Genomic DNA, 19,071 nt, shown 5'->3' on the forward strand with positions numbered 1-19,071 from the left:
TAAGCTATGCTGAGGAAGTGTGAATTCCCATGACTTGTACCATACCTGTTTTGACATCACCTCAGACAGCAAATTCCAATCCCAAGCCACAGAGTCAGAGGTAGCTGGATGTAGTCTAAGGAAAAAAAAAATGTGTGTGTGTGAAGAGGTCATATGGTTTAATAAATAAAGCACTCTTTTAGTGTCCAGAAAAAAAGCCATGAAACATAATTTTGCAGAAACTAAAAAACAAACAAAAACACAACAACAAGACAATGTAAACAAATGACATTAGTAACTGCTTAAAAAAAGGTTTTACTAAAAGGGTATTTATTGTTACTTGCTCTGGCTACACTAGAGGGTGTACAGTTTATTAAAGATGGCCACCTTCACTTGAGGATACTTGTCCTAGCATACAGTGGGATGGGTTTTGTCATGTCAGCCAATACCCCCACCCTGTCACTAATGTGTACACTTTATTTTATTGGGATATATAAGCAACTGGATGTTTCCTACATTTATCCCAATTTTACATTATCCAATATATGTCCCATACATTTCCATGCTGTACTGTGCCTCCTATTGTTTTGAACAGTAAGAGCGGAACGCTTAGGCACAAATACAAACTATTATAGGTAATATAACTTCGACAGCCTGTACCTCTTCCCCCTTTACCTCACGTGTCTGTTCCTTGATAACGTTAAAGGCATAAAGCAACACAGACACCACAGTGAATATATCAGACAATACTGCTTCTCTAGTCTGTAATTTAGCTTTGTTTATGTGCACAATTCACACAACATAAGAAAGCACACAGACAACAAAATTTACATTTACCCCAATACTTTAACATACAGATATTAAATTGTATCCTCATCTGTTGTATTATTGGTTTATTTACTTTTAGGACTTGTGAGATTTAGATGTAGTTGATGTGTCAAACTTATGCATAAATTCTGAAGGGTTCACAAACTTTCAAGCATTACTCCATTACAAAAGTTTCTTATAATCTTTGTTACTATTGATTGATTCCCAAAACACTTTACATACCTACATTAGCTCTGCACCTACCTTTGAACTTTCATCAGGATCATGTAAGCATCATTTCTGATTGTCTGTTCTTCGGCTCCCAGCAGAATGGACTTTATGACATAACTGATCAGGTCTTTCGGCGGGAAGTGGCTTGCAGATACAAACTCTGACAGGAAATACAGTGTACCCTGATGGAAGTTTTCATCCTTTGTATTGTTCACTAAATTCATACGCTTTAAAGGCATCGGTGCTGCTTGCAAGTTCTGCAACAATTAACCGATAAAACAGAAAAAAAGTTACGCCTAGAGCATAATCTACAGAATAGGACGATATAAAAACTACTAACAACTTCTATTTACCGAGTAGTCAAAAGCTCTAAAGAATGCTAAAAGACATTGGTCAGAAATCTTAAACCTTTTACAACTATGGGTCATTGATGCATCAATGCCCAGGTTGTTTTAGGACAGCTTTTGGGATCATAATGATCACATAAGCTGATGTCCCTATGTCTGCCCCCTCTCCTCTGTCTCCTGCTGCTGTTACAATCTTGTGACAACAATCTTGTGACAGCAGCAGGGGAGAGAGGGGAGGGGGGGCAGAGCTCACGGGCACTGTGCAGAGCCCCGGTGGACAGCCGACAGAGAATTTTCCCTCTGTAGAGGGAGAATTCTCTGTCAGAAGCCCTATAGATGCTGCGGTCGTACTTACCGCAGTAACTATAGGGTTAACTTTCAGCGCTGGAGCGCAGATCCAGTTCTGAGAGTTGCAGCGGGTCCCCGGCTATCACTGATAGCCAGGACCCGCCACGGATGACACAGGCACAGCCCCTGCGCCTGTGTCATCCTGCGGCGTAAATTAACGTTACTGCAGCATCAGGCATAGGCTGCAGCGACATGAGTTTACTGCCCAGCGGCGGGAGGAGGTTAAGAAGAAGAAGCTTTAACACCTTTGTGAAGAAGATTTATATTCAGACTGTAGGCAGAAACATTGCACAACAAATAAAACTGTGCTTATTACCTTGACATGTGATAAGGTGTGAGGCAACAAATGACTGACAGGAAGCTTCTTGAAGTGTCTTAGTTTGTACAAGAGTGCCTTGTTGACTGCTGTGGACTGACTGCACAAGGTTTCTTCAGGGGTCTTCTGCATTGTTAACAATGACTGAGTGGAGCTGGTTATATGTTGGACCTGGGTACCAACCTCTGAAGGTGCACCTTCACTGTCTGGCTTGTCAATGGCTTGTAAACATAGAGGTTTTACATAAGGATGTTTTATGTTGCCTTTAGAAGGAACATCTACATCACTACTTCCCGAAAGATGATCAAGTGTGTGAAAGGGGCTGGTTACACATCCAGCAGAGGATATACTATTTATTTCATCTATAAAACTGCTTGAGCGGTCATCAAAATCCAAATCTTTGTTATAGCAGGAGTCATTTGTAGTGGAATTGAAGGTCACATCACTTTCTCTGTCTGACCCTCTATCTTCAGACAGAGAACTGAGGCTGTACTTCGATTCAGATTTCATCTGCTCCCGAAAGGTGCCATGTGACAGATCTTCCTCATGGCCTGTTAAGTCTATTACGTTATCATCTGAGCTTGTAACACATGCAAATACATCGCTGCTGCCAGTCAGGTCAATGATATCCTGAAAAATAAACCAACATTAGAATTGCACATGAGGGTACAACGACTTCTGTGAAGGATTATAAGCCTAAAAGCAGAGATATGCTTATCTGTGCTGCAAGTTCACCAGAGTCAATCACATGAGCATTGCATACTTACCTTACATGCTGTTCTTTATCTCCAGGTTAACAGTGTCAGAGGTGTATCTGACATTGTCAGCGCCCACCCCACTCTGATGCAGAATCTTCAGGCTGCCTCCTCTGGCTGTCAAACATTCTGGAGGAGTTGGGCAGGAGCTTGAAGATACTGTATCAGCCAGAGTGTGGGGTGGGCACTAACGATATCACAGATATACCTCTGTGACACTGTCAGCTGGGGGATAAAGATAGTTTTTCTATGGATGGTACGTATGCACTGCTTATGTAAATAGTCAGTGGGAAACTGAAAGCACAGATATATGCCTTTCCCTGCTGTCAGTTTACCTTAAAGAGAACCTGTCACAGAGAAGTCCGATGCCCATAGAGAATGCATGGAGCAGTCATTCTCTGAGCGTCTGAGCCATCCCTGATGCGCACACGCGGTGATATCTCGGCTGCTGGAGCGGCTCCAGGAGCGGGACTTCGTGCCCCGGGGTAAGTATAAGGGTCTCTAGCTGGGGGTCGGCTGGGCTCTGCCCTGGCAAGGGGGGGGGTGGGGCGGGGGGGGGGGGTAGACAGGTTCCCTTTAAAACCATCTAGCTATTCATTAGCAGTCTACCAAAAGATAAGGATACCCACACAGAGATAAGGATACCCACACAGAATTAGTCCAGTATCCCATGATAGTCTGCGGCTATGCATTTTTAGGCTGGGTTCACACTATGTATATTTGAGGCTGTATTTGTGAGGCTGTATAGCAACCAAAACCAGGAGTGGATTGAAAACACAGAAAGGCTCTGTTCACATAATGTTGTAATTGAGTGGATGGCTATCATTTAATGGCAAATATTTGCTGTTATTTTAAAACAACGGCTGTGGTATTGAAATAATGGCCGTTATTTACTGTTATATGGCGGCCATCCACTCAATTTCAACATTGTGTGAACAGATCCTTTCTGTGTTTTCAATCCACTCCTGGTTTTGGTTGCTATGAGGACCTGACATGAGGACCAAATACTGCCTGAAATATACATAGTGTGAACCCAGCCTTACAAATAACTGCTGGCCACCCATGGCAAGCGTACAGTATATCATGGGCAGCTCACATGTCATACAATATAGAAGAAAAACACAGCACGCTACACCAGGATCATCTGCTGTATCCAGCTTTTAATACAAATTGTAACCAGCACCTCTTGGAATATGCACACAAAGCATCTTGACTCCTATTCATGGGTTCTCACTCTCATGACAATCCCGAGTGCTGACTTACAGCCCATGGAAGGGGTCTAAAATGCCATAACAAGTTTACATGCTCCAAGAGGCGTTTTTAATGTTTTTTATTGGTTACAGTAAGGGAATACCGATTCAGTGTATTTAATACAAAGTGTTGAGAAATGCATGCTGGATACAACCCTCTGCCCTGTGCAGTTGACAGACAAGTATATTCTAGTCTCAAAGGTGCAGTCTGTGCACCCATGAGACTGGCAGCACAAAAGAGACTGTAAGATACAGCCCTGCTGCCACTGGAACTGTCTGCACTATAGTACTGATACGGTTTCCAGCAGAACAGTATAGATCTACTGTGCAGCTTCCCGAGGCTACCAACTACCATCTGCAGTAGTAGCTTTACATCAGGGAAAAAGGTTTTATTCGGGGTTGGGAAAGGGGCGGCAACTAGTTACAGCTCTCTGCATGTCAGCACCTGTTTACCTGCAGATCATCAGCAGCGTTATGGTCCTTTTACACGGAACGATTATCATTCGAATTTGCACAATAACGATCGAATTCGAACTATAATCGTTCCGTGTAAACGCCGATCGAGAAATCGTTCATTTTGATCTTTCAACATGTTCTCAAATCATTGTTGGTCGTTCGCAAAAATTTCGCTGATAGTTCTGTGTAAACAGTCTCACCGATTTTACCTATGTGTGAGATTTTTCCGTACAATGTATCGTTCCGTCTAAACGCTGATCGTTATAAAAAGCACATAATTCATTCAAAATTGTTAATCGGGCGAATTATCGCTCAGTCTAAAAGGACCATTAGAGTAATATTCTTTTAAGTGAGCCCAGGTAGCGCAGGTGTTCACAATAGAGGTCCAACATTGATACTATGACAACCAGAGAAAGAAAGTCCACAATATTGTGTTTGTATGTATGCAGGACTTCTATAATAAAAATACCCAGCAGGAGCTCAATTCCATAGAGAACACACCTGTACAAACTAAACTGATTCTAATATACCATATATATTCACAATACAGCCCTAATACAGCATATAACATGAAATCAGCTAAAAGCATTTGGATCTACCTATGCCTAAATTACTAGTTGATGTATTTATAGTCCCAAAGATACACGGCATGTGAGGGCATTTTGTCCAAAAATACACAAGAGTTCTTGACCAGACCGGGTTCATGCCAGGAAGGAGCACAGATATTAACCTGACTAGACTGCCCTTAAATATTGTAGCCAGCAGCAGCAGAGGGGCTGTGGAGTCAGATCGTTTTAGCAGAAATGAGAAAAATTGTACAGACTCAGACTTTTATATTTTATAATTGTTTTCATATGAATTTTACAAACGTTCCTCATTAATATATCTTATTCACTATCAATCTAAGGACCTTATTTATAAAAACCAGAAAAACACCTCACATACATTTAGTTGCAAAGGGTGAAGCATTTTCTCCATAAATCAGGGGGGGGGGGTCGGGGATAGTTGGTCACTATTTAATAAATAACTCTGGTGTATGCAGCTTAGGGACTCCACACCCCAGGCCTGCAGGAATGATGCTAATGCAGGGCATGTACTCAACAATCTAGCTATTCCTTGACTCTGGAGTGGCATTATCTTCGGTCCTTCCTGCACAGACTCCAGTTTGGTCCCGGTTTCCTTGCCTGGGTTAAACTACTGTATGCAACTTCCGCCCATAAGCACACCAACCTGGATATAATCAGACTCTTTCACTCAGCAGAGGTACAAGGCAGGGATGCCCGCTGTCCAAATTCATTCTGATGCCCTTATCCACTACCCTCCCCAGCATCAGTATAGGTATCTGGGTGCTGAGGTTACAGCCTCTGTAGACAGCTACCTTACCTTACAGCAGCTGTTGGCAGTTACTGAACAGCACCTCCATAAGTGGTCACAGCTTCCCCTTTCCTTTCTGGGCAGAATCAACATCTTCAAGATGACCTTTCTCCCAAAATTCTTCTCTTTCATTCCTCCCCAGTTATCCCTCCTAAGAAATTCTTCACCAAATTGGATGTGTTACAAAGATCCTTCTACCGGCAGGGGAAACCTCCCAGAATAAGTCTTGCTTCCCAAGCATCGAGGCGCTGCCCCACACATGTACCACTATTTTTTAACCTCTCAACTGTTGTACGCAAATTAATGGCTTCACCTTGATATCCGTAACTCTGCAGTCGCCCTTGCGGGTGCGCTATTTTGTTCCTATTAAGGCCCAGTGAATACCCTAAACAGGTTTTGCCCCCCCCCCATCACTATCAACAGTGATAAAGGTCTGGTCCTGCCTGCCTCTCACCCCTCCCCTAGAGCGCCTCTCAACCCTCATCTGCCTAGCCTGCCTGAGATCCCTGGTGCAGTACAATGGGGTAGGCATGGAGTCAAATAGCTTACTCATTTATTTTCAGGGGATCATAAATGTCATTGCATGCGAGAACTATACAGTGGTCCCTTAACATAAGATATCAATTGGTTCCAGGACGACCATTGTATGTTGAGGCCAAAACTCTATGGAAAACTGGTAATTGGTTCTGAAGCTGCCAAAATATCCCAAAATAGGAAACAAATAAGCAGATAACCCATATAGATAAATTAAATCCTTACTTACAACAGTCAGAAAGCTACTAGAGACTGTAAATTACTTTCTTTGTAGAAGTGTTTTCAGGGCCCTGTACAATTCCGTCAGAAAAATAAAATAAGGACGCCCTCACCTGGTGCCCAAAGAACCAGCTCATCCTGGCCGATGTAGAGTCGTACAGAGCTTTTAGTATCACACTGTGCTGTAGAGAGGCTACTAGATAACCAATCAGTGCAGGAACTTCACTAATACTGGGGTTTTACTAGTACAATGACCACTTTCATTGGTCAGCCATCTACATATTTACATTTTCCACAGATCCTGCCTGTAGTATTGTATATTGAGTTTGATCTCGAGTTACGATGGTCCAAAAAGGAACATTGTATGTTGAAAATATTGTATCCTGAGGCCATTGTAAGTTGAAGGACCACTGTATATCCCTTTCACTGCTTTTTTACATTATCGTCAGTTATGGCATGCTGTTAGGGCCCAATTTGGTACCCCTAAAGAGGAACTCCAGTGATTTTTGTTATCTTCTTTCAAATCAAAAGGTCTCAGAAAGTTATATAGATTTGTAACATACTTCTATGTAAATATCTATACTTTTGCAGTACATAGCTGCTGTATGTCCAGCAGGAAGTGGTGTATTCTTTCTAGTCTGACACTGTGCCCTCTGCTGCCACCTCTGTCCATGTCAGGAACTGTTCCAAAGCAGGAGAGGTTTTCTATAGGGATTTGCTACTGCTTCTGACAGTTCCTGTCGTGGACTAAGATGGCAGCAGAAAGCACTGTCAGACAGGAAGAATTTCTGACAGCCTTAAAATGAGCCACCAGTGCAACCAGGCAGTGGGGAAAGGTAATGATATACTGGGCTGTATATCTAGAGGTATAACCAGTAGGAAGAGGGAGATGTGATCCCGCTGTATAGAGCTCTAGTGAGACCACATTTGGAATACTGTGTCCAGTTCTGGAGACCTCATCTATAAATAGATATTGATAAAATAGAACAGGTCCAAAGACGGTTACAAAAATAGCAGAGGGTGTGAGGCATAAACCATATCAGGAAATACTTAAGGTGGAACTATCAGTAGGTTAGACATATCTAAGGCCAGTTCACAAGGAGTAAAACTGGCAAAATTCCGCAAGCCTCTGTGTCATACAGGCAGTCTATGGGAGGGCTTGTGTGGAGAAAGGAGGCGTGTGAGCCCTCCCATAGACTGCCTGTATGACACGGAGGCTGGCGGGATTCCATGGCGGAGAGTTCTGCCAGTTTCACTCTGTGTGAACTGGCCCTACGTTGTTGATAGCCCCCTGGTGGGTACAGAGCACTGAGGATGAAAGTTATGTTACCTTCATCCTTGGCACTGTTTCCATGCTGTTTATTCTGAAATCCTCTGCCCTGTAAGCCTTTTGGAGTACTGGGGGCGGAGCTGCTGCCCCCAAGCTCTGATCAGGCCTCCTCCATTGATGATCACTGGGGGTCTGGCCAGGGTCCAAAGTCGTTGAACCTGCTGATAGTTCTCCTTTAAGGATCTAAATCTGTATAGTCTGCAGGAAAGAAGGAAAATGGGGGACGTATGGAAGCCTTTAAATATGTTAAAGGACCTCAATAGAAGATTAGTTGGGGGAAAGATCTGAAAATATGAGAAAATATTTACAGAAAGTAGTAGATACTTGGAAAGAACTTCCAGCAGATGTGGTAGGTAAAGCTACAGTAACTAAATGCCTGGGATAAACACATATCTATCCTCCCATAGTATTACAGGGGCAGGCTAGATGCAGCAGGTGGGATCGTCCCTGGACAATCTTCTATGTATACCTGAACCACCATGTACTAATAAGGTAAGTCAGGCCCAGACACAGCAAACTGATAAAAACTGATAGCAACCAATCACAGCTCAGCTTTCATTGTACCACAGCTCTAAGCTGCGCTGTGATTGGCTGATACAGGCTGTTAAGAGCAGTTTCGGTTTTATACAGCTTGATGAGTCTGTTGGGGGTCGCTGGTCTGTGTAGCTGGGGGTCACAGTATGTGAGGAGCCCATACAGGTGGGGGGACCCTGGTCCTGGACGGCAGGTGTAATGCCCCCTCCCCACCCTTAGGGCACCGCACCTGTACACCTCCGCCATTGTATGGAGAGATTACACCTGATTATAGTTTCCATTTTCAGCCGCTTCCTGGAACTTTCACTTTCATTTCTCATAAGACGGAGCAGAGTGCCGCCTCCCCGGGCACGGACAGTGTGGTCAAGAGAACAACGCCGATCGCAGCGGCCGCTCACCTAGCCAGCATCCATAAAGCCCGCCTCCAGTCACGTGACTGGCGAGCGCTGCCCCGCCCACGTATTTACCCACCTGTGGAGGTGAGGCGCTGCGCGGTCGCGTTCCCTTCCTTCTGCGACTTTTCTTCCATAGTCGCTCGTCTTCCTCCGACTCATCCGAATTGCTTATGACTATGACATCGTCCATGCTGGACTCCCCTGTGCCAGGGTGACATCAGGCCCCGCATACATGTCATACAGAACACACTACCGGCAACACGGCGACGCCCATCCCAGCCGCCGAGTAACAGGAGGCGCGTACCGGGGGTCGGTGATATAGCAGCAGGGGGGCGGGCTGGCGGGCTGTGATTGGACGCCTCATTAGGAGACCACGCCTCCTGAGTGCCAGCCTCCCGCCAGACTGCTGCCTGTCACTGTGTCATGGTGGGGTCCCTGTACATGGGAGTAAGCAGGCTGTATGGCATATCCCTATCAGGCTGCTGCCTGTCACTGAGTCATGGTGGGGTCCCTGTACATAGGAGTAAGCAGGCTGTATGGCATATCCCTGCCAGGCTGCTGCCTGTCACTGTGTCATGGTGGGGTCCCTGTACATGGGAGTAGGCAGGCTGTAAGTCATAACCCTATCAGGCTGCTGCCTGTCACTGTGTCATGGTGGGGTCCCTGTACATGGGAGTAAGCAGGCTGTATGGCATATCCCTATCAGGCTGCTGCTGCCTGTCACTGTGTCATGGTGGGGTCCTTGTACATGGGAGTAAGCAGGCTGTATGGCATAGCCCTATCAGGCTGCTGCCTGTCACTGTGTCATGGTGGGGTCCCTGTACATGGGAGTAAGCAGGCTGTATGGCATATCCCTATCAGGCTGCTGCTGCCTGTCACTGTGTCATGGTGGGGTCCTTGTACATGGGAGTAAGCAGGCTGTATGGCATAGCCCTATCAGGCTGCTGCCTGTCACTGTGTCATGGTGGGGTCCCTGTACATGGGAGTAAGCAGGCTGTAAGGCATATCCCTATCAGGCTGCTGCCTGTCACTGAGTCATGGTGGGGTCCCTGTACATAGGAGTAAGCAGGCTGTATGGCATATCCCTGCCAGGCTGCTGCCTGTCACTGTGTCATGGTGGGGTCCCTGTACATGGGAGTAGGCAGGCTGTAAGTCATAACCCTATCAGGCTGCTGCCTGTCACTGTGTCATGGTGGGGTCCCTGTACATGGGAGTAAGCAGGCTGTAAGTCATAACCCTATCAGGCTGCTGCCTGTCACTGTGTCATGGTGGGGTCCCTGTACATGGGAGTAAGCAGGCTGTATGGCATATCCGTATCAGGCTGCTGCCTGTCACTGTGTCATGGTGGGGTCCCTGTACATGGGAGTAAGCAGGCTGTATGGCATATCCCTATCAGGCTGCTGCTGCCTGTCACTGTGTCATGGTGGGGTCCTTGTACATGGGAGTAAGCAGGCTGTATGGCATAGCCCTATCAGGCTGCTGCCTGTCACTGTGTCATGGTGGGGTCCCTGTACATGGGAGTAAGCAGGCTGTATGGCATATCCCTATCAGGCTGCTGCCTGTCACTGTATCATGGTGGGGTCCCTGTACATGGGAGTAAGCAGGCTGTATGCAGTGGCGTAGCTATAGGGGTCGCCGGGGTCGCCATGGCGACCGGGCCCCTACGCTAGGGGGGCCCGCACGGCCCCCCTTGCCACTTGTGACACTGTCATCTTAAGCATCCCGAGAAGCTGCGGCCGCGCAGCTTCTCGGGATGCACAGATCGCTTTGATGTTCCCCCCGCACAGTGAGCACATTGAGCGGGCGGAACATTGAAGCAATCAGAATACAGGAGAAGGACCTGTCAGTGTCCTCCTCCTGTATTCCCTCCCATAGGCTGCCGGCACTTCATGCCAGCAGCCTATGGGAGGCCGGGACGTGACCTCTCCGGCAGGCGTGATGATGTGACGTCATCACGTCTGCCGGAAGTCCCGTCCCTGCGGCTCGCAAGATGGAGCCCGAAGAGGAGGAGGAAGAGCTGCTGCCTGCAGCTACACAGCGCCGATTAGGTGAGTAGGATGTTTGTTTTTTTAGAGGCACCTCTGGGTGCATTATTAGTATATGGGGGCACCTCTGGGGGCATTATTAGTATATGGGGGCACCTCTGGGGGCATTATTATTGTATGGGGGCACCTCTGGGGGCATTATTAGTATATGGGGGCACCTCTGGGGGCATTATTATTGTATGGGGGCACCTCTGGGGGCATTATTATTGTATGGGGGCACCTCTGGGGGCATTATTAGTATATGGGGGCACCTCTGGAGGCATTATTAGTTCATGGGGGCACCTCTGGGGGCATTATTAGTATATGGGGGCACCTCTGGGGGCATTATTGTATGGGGGCACCTCTGGGGGCATTATTAGTATATGGGGGCACCTCTGGGGGCATTATTAGTATATGGGGGCACCTCTGGGGGCATTATTAGTGTATGGGGGCACCTCTGGGGGCATTATTAGCTCATGGGGGCACCTCTGGGGGCATTATTAGTTCATGGGGGCACCTCTGGGGGCATTATTAGTTCATGGGGGCACCTCTGGGGGCATTATTAGTCCATGGGGGCACCTCTGGGGGCATTATTAGCTCATGAGGGCACCTCTGGGGGCATTATTAGCTCATGAGGGCACCTCTGGGGGCATTATTTGTTCATGGGGGCACCTCTGGGGGCATAATTAGCTCATGAGGGCACCTCTGGGGGCATTATTATTGTATGGGGGCACCTCTGGGGCCATAATTAGCTCATGAGGGCACCTCTGGGGGGCATTATTATTGTATCGGGGCAAATCTGGGGGCATTATTACTGCACATTACACCAAACAGTGCAGTTACTATGGGAGCCTACAGGAGGAAGGGAAGGAAGTTGCTAGAAATGTGCGGAGCCTGAATTGTTTGTCTCGCAGGTTCTAAGGGGATGAAACGTATCTGGAAGGAATCATCATGGAGGTCTGGGCCGGATGAAGAGGAAAAGGGAAAGTGACGCCTCAGACATCACCGGTGAGTCACTGTATGACGGTTTTCTTATTTTGTAGAACATCATTTAGTAGGGGCGCCCCGAGGTGGAAAAGGTTGGGAAGCACTGCGCTAATCTGTCCCGCTGCGCCCGCTGGCACATGCTGTAATCTGATTGGGCCTCTTACCTAATCAGATGACAGCAAGTACCAGCGCCCCCTCCTCCAGACATCTGCCTTGGCGGCCCAAGCTGTGTCCTATGGCCGTATCTTTACCGCGTTGAGCTCCAGCTTGTGCTGCATCTACATTATCTGTACTCAGAGATATCACTGTGTTATCTGTGCTGTTACATAGGACTGCAGGTGACTACTACATTATCTGTACTCAGAGATATCACTGTGTTATCTGTGGTGTTACATGGGACTGCAGGGGACTACTACATTATCTGTACTCAGAGAGATATCACTGTTATCTGTGGTGTTACATAGGACTGCAGGTGACACCTACATTATCTGTACTCAGAGATATCACTGTGTTATCTGTGCTGTTACATAGGACTGCAGGTGATTACTACATTATCTGTTCTCAGAGGGATATCACTGTTATCTGTGGTGTTACATAGGACTGCAGGTGATATCAGGTGACTTCTCCAGGTTGCAGAAGTTCAAACTTCATCGTGCCCTGCTGACAGTTTATAATGGGAGTTGTAGTTTTGCAGCATGTGGCTCTTCAGGTTGCAGCACTACAACCCCCATCGTTTCCAACTGGCAGTTCATGATGAGAGTTGTAGTTTTTCAGCTGGAGAGTGAAAGATTGGAATACAATGATTAGACAATGACACAGTACAGTCCATTAATTATAGGGGGCAGTAGTGCAGTACATGAGGTGGAGGCAGTGACAGGGCATTAGAACATGGTGGCACATTAGAGTAATTGGATATAACGTTAGATAGGACTTTGCCTGATCGGGGGGAGATGGGGGGGGCCCCAAGCTAACATTTTGCACCAGGGCCCATCAGCCTTTAGCTACGCCCCTGGCTGTATGGCATATCCCTATCAGGCTGCTGCTGCCTGTCACTGTGTCATGGTGGGGTCCCTGTACATTGGAGTAAGCAGGCTGTATGGCATATCCCTATCAGGCTGCTGCCTGTCACTGTGTCATGGTGGGGTCCCTGTACATGGGAGTAAGCAGGCTGTATGGCAAATCTCTGCTAGGCTGCCGCTGCCTGTCACTGTGTCATGGTGGGGTCCCTGTACATGGGAGTAAGCAGGCTGTATGGCATATCCCTGCTAGGCTGCTGCTGCCTGTCACTGTGTCATGGTGGGGTCCCTGTACATGGGAGTAAGCAGGCTGTATGGCATATCCCTGCTAGGCTGCTGCTGCCTGTCACTGTGTCATGGTGGGGTCCCTGTACATGGGAGTAAGCAGGCTGTATGGCATATCCCTGCCAGGCTGCTGCTGCCTGTCACTGTGTCATGGTGGGGTCCCTGTACATGGGAGTAAGCAGGCTGTATGGCATATCCCTATCAGGCTGCTGCTGCCTGTCACTGTGTCATGGTGGGGTCCCTGTACATGGGAGTAAGCAGGCTGTATGGCATATCCCTGCTAGGCTGCTGCTGCCTGTCACTGTGTCATGGTGGGGTCCCTGTACATGGGAGTAAGAAGGCTGTATGGCATATCCCTGCTAGGCTATGTACTGTATGTGTACATCAGTCCCATGACACTCTATAGCCAGTGGCATACATTTGAGTTTGACAATGCTCTCTTCACCTCTGTCTGGACAATGGTTGGTCTATAGCTACATTTTGGTTGTGCACCAGTTGTTTCCCCAGCACTTACCCCAAACAGCTATGCAAATAAATGTTATTTTTACTATTAGTTGATATCTTTTAATGTTACACATACACAGGGACAGACAGAGACTGCAGAGGGCCCATGTGCAAAGAAAGTGTTTGGGCCCCTATAACCTATTTGTTTCTCCACCTTTCTGCCTTAAAGGCTGCACACATACGTACGCCCGGGTATCCAGTACATGTGTGCAGGGCCCACTAAAGGACTGTACAGTAGTCTGTGCAGGCCCTGGTGTGGGACTGGGGTACCTGTGGTCAACCAATAGAACTGATTATGGGGGAAACCCAAATAAAGGACCCGTCAGGAGCGACATGCTGACCTTGTCCAATCCTGGACTGATGTATCTGGGACCACAGCTGCCTGAATAACAATAACTACAACTCTCAGAATGCCTTACAATTATGAAGCTCTCAGAGAATGCTGGGAGTTGTAGTTTCCGAGAGGACAACCCCTTGAGTTGTCTACTTATTTGTACTTCAAATGGCAGCATATCCTGAGGACTTCAGACTGCAGCAAATGCTGGGAGTTGTAATGTTTGCAGCTGTTGTACTTGGAGGGTCTTGGGCACATTGTACACTGGATGCTGTGTGGGGGATCAGAGTATATAGCTCAGAGTGTGGAAGTGACCCCAGAACAGCACTAATAGGGGATAAAACAAAGGGGCCCTGAATCACTGTGGGGGCACAGGTGGGATACATGTACTGTATGCGGCTGCACAGGTGGGAGACATGTACTGTATGTGGCTGCACAGGTGGGAGACATGTACTGTATGTGGCTGCACAGGTGGGAGACATGTACTGTATGTGGCTGCACAGGTGGGAGACATGTACTGTATGTGGCTGCACAGGTGGGATACATGTACTGTATGTGGCTGCACAGGTGGGATACATGTACTGTATGTGGCTGCACAGGTGGGATACATGTACTGTATGTGGCTGCACAGGTGGGATACATGTACTGTATGTGGCTGCACAGGTGGGATACATGTACTGTATGTAGCTGCACAGGTGGGATACATGTGCTGTATGTGGCTGCACAGGTTGACTACATGTACTGTATGTGGCTGCACAGGTGGGATTTATGTACTGTATGTGGCTGCACAGGTCGGATACATGTACTGTATGTGGCTGCACAGGTGGGATACATGTGCTGTATGTGGCTGCACAGGTGGGATACATGTACTGTATGTGGCTGCACAGGTGGGATACATGTACTGTATGTGGCTGCACAGGTAGGATACATGTGCTGTATGTGGCTGCACAGGTGGGAGACATGTACTGTATGTGGCTGCACAGGTGGGAGACATGTACTGTATGTGGCTGCACAGGTGGGAGACATGTACTGTATGTGGCTGCACAGGTGGGAGACATGTACTGTATGTGGCTGCACAGGTGGGATACATGTACTGTATGTGGCTGCACAGGTGGGATACATGTACTGTATGTGGCTGCACAGGTGGGATACATGTACTGTATGTGGCTGCACAGGTGGGATACATGTACTGTATGTAGCTGCACAGGTGGGATACATGTGCTGTATGTGGCTGCACAGGTTGACTACATGTACTGTATGTGGCTGCACAGGTGGGATTTATGTACTGTATGTGGCTGCACAGGTCGGATACATGTACTGTATGTGGCTGCACAGGTGGGATACATGTGCTGTATGTGGCTGCACAGGTGGGATACATGTACTGTATGTGGCTGCACAGGTGGGATACATGTACTGTATGTGGCTGCACAGGTAGGATACATGTGCTGTATGTGGCTGCACAGGTGGGAGACATGCGCTGTATGTGGCTGCACAGGTGGGAGACATGCACTGTATGTGGCTGCACAGGTGGGATACATGTACTGTATTTGGCTGCTTAGAGGGGATTACATGACTGTATGTGGCTGCTTAGGGTGGAGATGAAAGAGAAAAACAACCATGCAGCAGGGGGGCACAGATATTGGCATAAAAAGGCATAAACCTATTATCAAACATCAGCATCAGAGGGTTGGGGCTCTGTGCTTTCTCTTACACAGTCCAACCTCTATCTTACAACTTCCAGCAGCCTGACAGACACACTGACAATAATCACTCACTGTCATAGCTGCTGCTGCTGCTGCTCTTCACAGTCCTGTCCCTGGCAGCCAAAACCCTGCAGGATCCCTCCAGCCCCTGTCATCACATGCTCTCTCCTCTCCTCCTCACACAAGGTATGCCGGACAGTGGAGTACAGGAGGGGAGGGGCTGTCAGCAGCAGTAGCGTGCAGGAGAAGAAGTGGAGAGAGAAAACCCAGCCCCGGCCAGGCACAGCATCCAGTCACTAAGTGGGCCCCCACGGGAGCATGGGGCCCGCACTTCCCGGGTGCTGATGCCATCTGGGGGCCCACTACAGACATGTGCCTTGCTGAGCTGACGCTTTAGAGTCTGAGCCTGGCGGGCCCCTCTATTGGCCTGGGCCCCTGTGCAGCTGAACAGGCTGCACAAGTGATAGGTCCGCCTCTGCACATACATATCTTTTTGTATATAAGCCTTATAGAACTGCATCTAACACTAAGCACTAAACATACACCAGTTTATTCCTCGCACTGATGATTCCCCCTATACTGTATATATACTGTATAATACACAGTGAAACCTTGAATTCCAAGTAACATGGTTTGAGAGCTTGCAAGACACGCTAATAATTGTAAAGGAGCAAGATTTCTTAATACAAGCCCCCCTGTGACCTCATCCTGATACTGAACTCGGTAGACTCTCATTTTAACCCACTGCTACTTGATCAACTCCGCCAGTGATCGGAAGCCTTCCGGCTCTCCGGTGCCGCCAGAGGTGTGTATGGTGGGAGAGGTAACTAAGTAACCCCTTTTTACTGATACAGTGTTCTTTATTGATCTAGAACACCTTACCTACCTTATTTTTGGATTGTAGAAGAAATTGTCTGCATTTTAATTATTTCTTATTGGAAGATTTGCTTTTATATGCAAGTGATTAGGATTACAAGCATGTTCCCTGGACGAACTATACTCATAATTCAAAGTTTCATTATATTTATATCTATACGGGGATAAATGAAGGAGACCGCACTTCCAAGGAAATGCCACTTTTTAATCACACCAGTGCAACGTTTCAACTCAATGTGTAGCCTTTCTCAAGCAGTGACAAAATACACCCCAAAAGCTCAGTATATATACATATACAATTGGTCAGACAGTCAAGTGGAAAGAAAAGTAAATATTGTGAATATTACATGATCAAACCTGTTGAAATACAAAATCATTAGATATCATCTAGTGAGAATAGTACGAGACCGTACTGTCATAATCATCACAAGTGTTATTAGTGATAACGTCATACAGTGTATAAAGATCAGGTGATGACCTCAGAACATTTCTCATCCTCAGCGCCCCATGCACAGTAGGGAGCTATCAGCAGGTTAGATTCATCTGCTTACTACTCTTCACTCCTCCAGCGTCCTGATGCAGTTGTTGGTGTCCCCCACTGTCCGTAGCCGCTGTTACTTCTTAGACGAGTTTGTCTTGGGAGTGACAACCCACTCAGCCAATCACTGGTCGCAGCGCTGTCCTGTCTTACTCAGCAATTACCTGAGTGGGCTGTCACAGCGGCTACAGAAAAGCAGGGGACACCAGCGACCGCATCAGGACACCAGGGGAGCACTGAGAGATAAGCATGTTTGTTTTGTTTACTAATATGGCAAAAACATGTTAAAAATTAAGGCATGCTGGATAACCCCATTAAGGTAGAAGCCCGTCCCTTTTGAAAATCCAGCAGCCGGCAGAGGGGTATTTGATAACAAGTATGAACTTACCTCTCCCGTGCCCGCAGTGAGCTGTGGCACCAGCCTCAGAACCCCCCATCTCATCTGCTGCCAACGTTACGACCCGGTTGATGCCACTCCAGTCACTGACAGTCGGGCTGTCCATCAACAGGGTCGGGCATTTTCCCCCAAGCTGTGATTTCATCAAACTTGGAGGAAAATGACTTCCCCCGAGGCCGGTCCCGCCGTTCACCTCGGACTCAGGGAGAGGTAAGTGTGTACTTGTTATCAAATTCCCCCCTGACGGCTTTTCGGAATTTTCTCCTTTAAGATCAGTTGCAGCAAGTGAACGTACCCCAATGTTATTCAGGTTAGAGCAAAAAGTATTAAAGTATTGTATTGCCCCCCAAAAGTTATACAAATCCCCAATATACACTTATTACGGGAAATGCTTATAAAGTGCTTTTTTCCCTGCACTTACTGCTGCATCAAGGCTTCGCTTCCTGGATAACATGGTGATGTCACGACCCGACTACCAGAGCTGTGTGGGCTGTGGCTGCTGGAGAGGATGATGGCAGAGGGATGCTCAGTGTCCCTCCAGTGCCCTGTGTCCCCCTGCCATCATCCTCTACAGCAGCCACAGCCTGCACAGCTGTGGGAGTCGGGTTGTGACATCTCCATTTTATCCAGGAAGTGAGGCCTTGATGCAGTAGTAAGTGCAGGGAAATAAGCCCTTTATAAGCATTTCCCGTAATAAGTGTATATTGGGGATTTGTATAACTTTTGGGGGGCAATACAATACTTTGATAAAAATTTTCGCTGGACTTCTCCTCTAAAGGGAAACTGACAGCACAGATATACATATAGCCATGTTGCCGCTTTCCTACTGTTGATCACACAAGCAGTGCATAAGTACTTTCCGTGGTGCTCTATGATCCAGCAGCTTCCTAAAAAGGGTTCTTTATGCCCAGGCTCAGTGTCATAGAGGTGTGTGTGTCATTGTCTGCACACATCCTCTGCCCACCCTGTTCTCTGGCTGATGCAGTATCTTTAGACCACTGCCTGTCTCCTCTGGCTGAAGATACTGGAAGGCCAGAGGCTGTGTGGGGCAGGCGCAGACACATCTCTGAGACACAGTCAGTCAGAGAATAAAGAACGGTTCTTAGGAAGACGCCGGATCACAGAGCAGCACAGGTAAGTATACACTGCTCATGTGATCGGCCATGGGAAACTAGCAGCATGAATATATGCATAGCTGTGCTGTCAGTTTCCCTCAAAGTGGTATAAGGGTCAGGTTAGAGGGGTCCAACAATGGGACGCAACTGTCCTATGTTTTGAATACAGCTGAGCGGGGTTTTCCTTAGACAGCAGTAGTACACCCTGTTATCTGACAGAGTTATCCACAGGATAACAGGTGGGCGTCCTGTCACAACAGAAGAGGCGGCAGAGAGGCCCGTCCTTCTGCAGTATAGCATCAGCCACAGCCCCTGAGCCATGGTTCAAACCGCAAGTTCTCTGCCTTTAGGCAAAGTAGCAACCACTGACACCGCTCCGCCTATGTGTAATAACCCGGAAGTGTTCCCCGCGGTTGC

At 47.5% G+C, this 19,071-nt stretch overlaps 1 protein-coding gene across 4 annotated transcripts in view; it reads right to left on the minus strand.

Moving 5' to 3' along the window:
- Positions 1-9,177, minus strand: part of SIMC1 (SUMO interacting motifs containing 1) — a 35,518-nt gene extending 26,341 nt beyond the window's left edge. Inside the window, exons 1-5 of one of the 4 annotated variants that reach the window (XM_069971436.1) lie at positions 8,710-8,871; positions 7,947-8,144; positions 2,029-2,658; positions 1,051-1,274; positions 46-115 (exon numbers count right to left, since the gene is read on the minus strand). In XM_069971436.1, the coding sequence (XP_069827537.1) occupies positions 46-115; positions 1,051-1,274; positions 2,029-2,658; positions 7,947-7,970 (948 nt within the window). In that variant the 5' untranslated portion in view covers positions 7,971-8,144; positions 8,710-8,871. The other 3 variants (XM_069971428.1, XM_069971455.1, XM_069971446.1) reach the window with 3 other exon arrangements.
- Positions 9,178-19,071: the final 9,894 nt, after the last annotated feature.

This window comes from Dendropsophus ebraccatus, chromosome 1, assembly GCF_027789765.1.
Source record: "Dendropsophus ebraccatus isolate aDenEbr1 chromosome 1, aDenEbr1.pat, whole genome shotgun sequence".
NCBI classification, from domain to species: Eukaryota; Metazoa; Chordata; class Amphibia; order Anura; family Hylidae; genus Dendropsophus; species Dendropsophus ebraccatus.